Here is a 6,890-nt window from a genome sequence, read left to right on the forward strand (position 1 = left end):
CAACATGGTTCCCTCTCTCCCCCCCCCCTCCCTCTCCCACCCCCACCGCTCCTTTCGCTCTCCCACCACACATTTGCCTGTACCAGCGGTGTCCGACTGGCACACGACTACAGCAATGTGACTTGAGGCGAGTGAGGGATAGAGACAGGACAGTGAAAATGAGAGAGAGAGAGTGACATATGGACGGGGGACTGGAACAACAACATCCATCTCCATGCTTTGAGTATGTCTTCGTTCAAAGGAGCAACTTCACGACAAAACAAACAAGTGTGTGCACTAGCGACTGGCTGTCTGCCCCTTTCACCCAACAATTCTTTCATTACCTTTATTTATCTATTTCAAACTATTGATTTTCAGAGGGACGGCACTGAGAACGAGGCGTTATTTCCATTGGTGTCACACAGTTTGGCTCCAATTCTGACCTCAGACGTTGGCAGACCGACAGCGACAGGCTGCAGTAAAGTGTGAGCGACCTGAAGGAGGAGGAGAAGAAGAAGAAGAAGGAGGAGGAAGACATTAAACACAGACACGATACAACATGTGTGATCGCGGATCACTGGAATTGGATGGATGGATTTTTCACGACACACAGCCGAGTCGCACGGATGTCACACTGTGTCAGTGAGTATTCAAGATTTAGTGGTTCGCACCCTTTAATATTTCATTTAAATAATAATGTGACGTATTAACAATAAAAAATGCATGTCATTTTGAACAATTACGAAGATATGTGACATTTATACTGTCCATATAAAAATTATTGTTTCACAGGTGAAGACAGACGTTAATTACAAATCTATTACTAGTTGACTATTGTTCTGCTATTTTTTTTTTTACATTTTAAGTTTACGATAGTAAATAAATATACAATATATTGTTCATTATGAGGCAGCAAACATAAATTCAACAAAAAAGATGATATTGGAAACTAATTTTATATACTATAAATCAACTATATATTTATATATGTATATATATATATATACATATATAAATATATTATTTATTAATGTTGTCTTTTTTACAGAAGCAAATTTTGCCTTTAGTGTTTAGTATTTAAGTATTTAAAAGTACAGGCTTCCTCTGTAACTCGACATCATCTCAACCAATATGTACAAATAAAATAGCGGCAACATTAGATTTTAACTAAACATACCTACCAATGATGTCCGTACACTTCGCTGTGAGAAAAAAAGGAACTGTCCGAAAATAAATTTGTGACCACTAGTAAAGATAAAACAGGAAGACTTGCAGTTGCAAAACCTGTGAAAACATTCATTATATTTGTGAAAAGTCTGTTTTTTTGCTTAAAGAAGCAGAATGCAAAAGCTGATCCACTTAAAATCCAGCTTATGTGTTAATACAAACTCTTTATATTATATATTATATTGATCTCTGAGCATATTTTTCATCCTTTTGCCTTCTTTAAATAAATATGTACATAATCTACAAGCAAGTAAGTGAGTGTGGTGTTTTTCTTTTGTCCAACAGGCTCTTTGATATCAATCCAACCTTCACTGGTCTGGAATGTTTTAAATGCTTAAAGGGACTTTGACTCACATCCTGAAAATACACACAGACAGACAGACATATAGACACGCAGACTCTAAAGCAGCCACTAGAGACTCATCTAAGGTGAAGAATAGGCTTGCGCAGGATGTTCTGGGAGAAAAATACTGAAGTCATTCAGTTCAGATCAGGCCAAAAGAAAAAAATCACCCCAGCTCCACGCTGTACCCAGAGACAGCACCACAGGAATCACCCTTGATTCATTACTGCAACACAGGAGTGAACACATTTGGTTTGACTCGTACTCCAGACACAAAAAAGCAATCACACCACAGCCATCAGAAGTGGGAATGATGGGAAATAAGGCGGGATGTGAGGGAAGCTGGAGCACCATATAATCTGAACGGATGGAACTCACGTGCTGAACCTGGCAGCAAGAACCACCTTACAACTGATGGACTTCAGCAAGCAAAGGAAATTGACAATTTTAGTGAGGTAGAGCTGAAAAATATTTCAATTTCCACAGGAAAATGGAACAAAGTAGGATGAAATAAAGGACTATCAGTTACCTTAATGGAAAAAAACATAAAGATTTGGCTGGAGGAGATTGAAAGGGCTTCATGGCATGAGCTGCAGGTGGAGCTCATTCACCTGTAGGCACCCACAGCATAAACACTGTCCAGCTGCACAGCAGAAGACTTTGGGATTCTCTCTCTAGGGCTTCACCAACATGATGGAAAAACTGAACCCCACCAGTCCACCTGCTTCACCCCCTGACCTACCTCGGCCCTCCTCCGCCTCTTCCTCTGCCTCCTCCCCAACCTGTGCATCCATGAAGCAGCACAGTCCCACCCAGAGCCAGACTTTAGCCTCCTCGGCCACTAACAGCTGCCCACGTCCTGCTAACGAGACGGGGCACAAGGTCGTCCCCACCTCTGACCAGATTCAGTCCACCTGTCACCGCGCAGACAAAGCTCCCGCGACCGTCGTCACAGAGACCAAGCAAGAGCAGGAGGAGAAACGAGGAGGAGAAATGAGAAGCACAAAGGCACCGGCCACTCCTGCCAACAGGTCTCCACCTCTGTCTTCTCCACCACCACTCCTGCCTGCACCAGCCAAGACCTCCCCATGTCCAGTCCAACCAACAAACTCCATATTATCCACCACCCCATCGTCCGCTCCTCTTCCTCCCCACATTCCTGTCATCAGTCTCGGTCACAGCAAGCCCCCTCTGCCTCTGCCAAACACACCTTTGACTGCCCTGCATCCAATTCCCAGCATCCTCCATGGGCCGAATGGGGACATCCGGCGCAGTCAGCAGACGTCTTTGACCGTGGCAGGTCCTGGAGGAGCCTCAGCGCCGCTGTTGCCTCAGCAGTACATGGCTGCTCACCCCTTCTTCACCAGGTGAGATTCAGTCTGTCTTGTTTTATTGTTTCAATATAATGTTTTATTTTGAAGCTGCAGTGAGCTGCAGTGTCACCATGTGTGTGTATACAGCAGCAGCACTAGAGCACTAAATCACTTCCTGTGTGTAGCACAGGGATGTCGCTGGGTGACACGAGAGCTACATACTGCTGCACTTAGAAATATGGAGTTGAACTTTTTTTTTTTAACTATGTTAGCAGACTAAATACTAAATGGTCAATGGACACTTAGTATTTAGAGTCTATGACCATTTGTTTCCCAATTTATTTTCCACCCACTAAATCACACATTCATCTCATTTCCATAAAACCCACGCAAACACACGTATGTCGAGGAGAACACAAACAGACGAGCGCCGCCACACTAGACGACTGTTAGAGATGTAATTGTAATAAAGTAATGATGTTGCGTTGCTGGTCACGGTGTCAAATTTCATGTGAAACCCCAACCGCTTGAATTTCGTAATTTCCCCATCATGATTAATAACGGGTGCAGCACTGTACAGTTATGTGACACTGACAGCAGGATGTGTGCTTTCATAAGGGGACCTCACACATTTCTCACGCTAAACCTACACTACACCATTTAGTTACTATATTGACAAAAAGGTCACCAAAAAAAACACAACCCCAAGTTTACACTCATGCAGAATGGTGTTTACCTGCAGACTCCATCAAAGTCGTCCTACTGTTCATTTATGCTGTTCTCCACAAAGGATTTTCCAGTTTTGGTCTGTAACAAAAGAGCATTAGCAACACAAAAGGGACTTTTATGGACTGCAGTATTAGTGGCTTATCTGTCGTAGAGGTGTGGGAATAATACCATTCCTGTCCCACTTCAATCGGTTTGACTGTAACAGGAAGCGTCGGTGTATTTCATCCCTCAGGAGAAGAATCAGCTCGTCATCCAGCTTAATGAGACCGAGCTAAAACTGTGCATGCACACTCAATAGACAGCACCAGCACAGTCTCGCCTCAGCTGATGGGTTTTACCATTCTCGTGCTCGCTCCCCCCCCATTTCACACAAGAGAAGCAGGATCTACCAATAAAAGTGTAACATTAACACTTATATATTATTTTTTTAATATCACATTGCTGCTGTGTTTATGTCTAGCTCTTACCTGGGTCCATCAGGAGGAAACTATGGTGTCATCAGCAGCAGCCGGATCAAGAGGAGACCCTCATCACACTTTGAGATGGAAATCAATGAATGTGAGTTTCTCTGCATCAAAATACACAATCACAAGTTGATAGAATATAATTCAGAACAGAGATTCAAGATTCAAAAAAAACAGTTAGGTTAACTGTCTGTGGCTTTCAGTCCCACATCCATGACTTTATAAATATACTTACAGTGTTCAATACTCAAACAGGCAGATGACGTAAGAGAGTGAAAAGAGTCTATTTTTATTATTTATGATTAATTCACACTTGGTTCTCTGACAAACCTTATAACATGAGCACTTGATGTCCATCTTCATGAAAGTAACAGAAACATATTTGGCTCATGGAGTGACACTTTTGTGTGTCTCATGTTTTCACTTGGATTTATGCCTAGAAAATATAGCACACGTAAAGAACAAAAGGCTTGTGTGTTATGTCAAACAGGTCCGCCTCAGAAAATTGCTCGCCGCGTCTTCACCAACAGCCGCGAGCGCTGGAGACAGCAGAACGTGAACGGGGCGTTCTCTGAGCTCCGAAAACTCATCCCCACGCACCCGCCTGACAAGAAGCTGAGTAAGAATGAGATCCTACGCCTGGCTGTGAAGTACATCAACTTCCTGGTCACTCTGCTCAACGACCAGGCCGAGGACAAGGGCAGAGACTCAGCTGAGGATGAAGGTACTGCAGCAGGATCAGACGGTGACAAAGTGAACTCCTTGTATCAGGCCCGCGCTGCCCCGCCCTCTGCAGCCGCCACGGCGACGGCCCACAGAGACAGAGACTCGACTGACTCAGTCATTGCCCTGGGTAATTCCCCGACAACATCCAGTTGCTATGGCGACACGGACAGCGAGGAAAGCTTTGGGGCTAAGGCCTCTTTGGTGACCCAAGGAATTCTGGGAAAGGTCAAGGGTCAGATAAGAATGATGGCAGCCGCAAATGATGAACGGTGACGCTGAGAGAAGTGTGCAGCCACTGGGAGCTGAGATGCCACACTGATGGACAAAGACAGGACAAATGGACAGTCTCTGAGTATCATCAGATTAAGTAGGAGATTGATTATTGGTGAAATAATGTGTAGTTTTAATTGTCATGTTTGTCCTTTACATACATTGATTATGAGACTCTTTGTTTTCTGGTTAAAAAAAAAAAAAAGTTTGAGAACTGCAGAACTGTCATTTTGTTTCCTGCTGCTGATCGTGACACATCAGTAGAGCTGAAACAGTTAATCGATTAGTAAATTAATCGATTTTGATAATCGATTGATCAGGTGCTTAGCTTTTTTTTATGATTAAAACAAGATTTCCGATTGCTTAAGCTCCTTAAATGTGAGTTTTTTCTTCATTTCTTTGCTCCACATAAAGAAATCATTTCAAGTGAATCATTTTGGTTTGTGGACAAAACAAGACATTTGAGAACATCATCATTTCCAGGTTTGACGTACACCAATCAACAGTTTTGAACGTTTTCTGATATTTTATGGACCAAACGATTAATTGAGAAAATAATTTTAACAGATTAATCATTTATGAAAACACGTCAGTATCAAACAACGAAAATCTGTATCATGGATTAATCCTGCAAAACAAGACACATGGAATTTAATTGTACTATATTAAGCTTCTGTGTGTTCTTATGTTCAATAATAATAAGAATAAGAATAAATGAAGATTTGCCCTTCTATAGATCCTCAATATGTTACAGTAGGTTATGAGCTGTTTCGTTTACGTTTACATGTAAATAAACAGCATTTACACAGGAGAGTTGTGAACAACATTACATTGCATTCATAAATTCAAGTGCTCATGTTGCCCAACTGTCAGAGAAGAAGCACAAATGGCTCTGTCCTGACATACAGAAATAAAGCGTGCTTAAGTTTGCTGTTCCTTATTTGACATCCTCTTACTGTGTTCCAGAGACTGCTCTTCGTCAGCATGATTTCTCAACACGTCCATAAGTTTTGCTGCTTTCAGTTTAGGGAACTTTCCTCTATTCCCCAACTGTTCAAGAACCATTCGATGTGCAGTGTTGTCGTATAAGGATTTGATAGAGACATAGAGACAAATGCACATCAGTCAAATGTTGTTCATAATGTTCATAACTCAAAACAAAAAAGTCCAAAATCCATGTATTGTTTGTGTGTGTGTGTGTGTGTGTTTTCCACTAAAATGACAGATTGATAATAGCCGTAACCAATGACAGTTAAACAACAATGTGTGATTTGATCCCTAAAGCTGGATAAAAATTACAATTTCAAGCAATAGGTGAAAACAACACTGATGCAACAGCAACACTTGTATGTGGTTTTGTGTGAGGAAGGTCAGGGTGGATGTGGGATGCGGTTAGAGATGGAGGTATGACATGGTGAGGGATTGTATAAGAGAAAAGTGTGTGTGTGTGTGTGTGGGGGCATAAACTGCAGCTTTGAAAAGGCGCTGGTGTCTCTTTGCCTGCATGTCTGACTCTGTTGAGTGGCCAGGAAACGACTACAGTTGGTGCTGTCTCATTGACGGCCAACGTGTTTCCTGGAGGAGGTGTGGAGGGGTGTGTGTGTGTGTGTGTTTTATGGTTTTTGGACATGTGGGGTGGCAACCGCTGCGTGGAAGACGGGAGTAGGAGGGGGGAAAAACAGAAAGAGAAAACAGCAACCGGGACGCTCTGGGAACCCCTATACACCCTGTTTCAGGACCACACAACAGGAAGAGCTACTTTCACAAGCCTGGGACTGCTGCGTTTGCCTGATCCGTGCCACGCCGGCCTGTCCCCTCCCTGTTTCACCACAGTAGGGA

The 6,890-nt window shown here is 42.8% G+C and overlaps 1 protein-coding gene across 2 annotated transcripts; it reads left to right on the top strand.

Moving 5' to 3' along the window:
* The first annotated feature begins 203 nt into the window (after positions 1 to 203).
* On the top strand, positions 204 to 5,401 carry lyl1 (LYL1 basic helix-loop-helix family member). Of its 2 annotated transcripts, none has more exons than XM_044027429.1 (5): positions 204 to 267; positions 358 to 621; positions 1,492 to 2,916; positions 4,052 to 4,149; positions 4,546 to 5,401. In XM_044027429.1, the coding sequence occupies exons 3-5, from the start codon at positions 2,240 to 2,242 to the stop codon at positions 5,052 to 5,054; spliced, it is 1,284 nt and encodes a 427-aa protein (XP_043883364.1). In that variant the 5' UTR covers positions 204 to 267; positions 358 to 621; positions 1,492 to 2,239; the 3' UTR covers positions 5,055 to 5,401. The 2 variants fall into 2 exon arrangements, with proteins under 2 accessions (XP_043883364.1, XP_043883365.1); XM_044027430.1 differs by having other exon boundaries at positions 208 to 223.
* Positions 5,402 to 6,890: the final 1,489 nt, after the last annotated feature.

Source organism: Solea senegalensis, linkage group LG6 (genome assembly GCF_019176455.1).
Source record: "Solea senegalensis isolate Sse05_10M linkage group LG6, IFAPA_SoseM_1, whole genome shotgun sequence".
Lineage (NCBI taxonomy): Eukaryota > Metazoa > Chordata > Actinopteri > Pleuronectiformes > Soleidae > Solea > Solea senegalensis.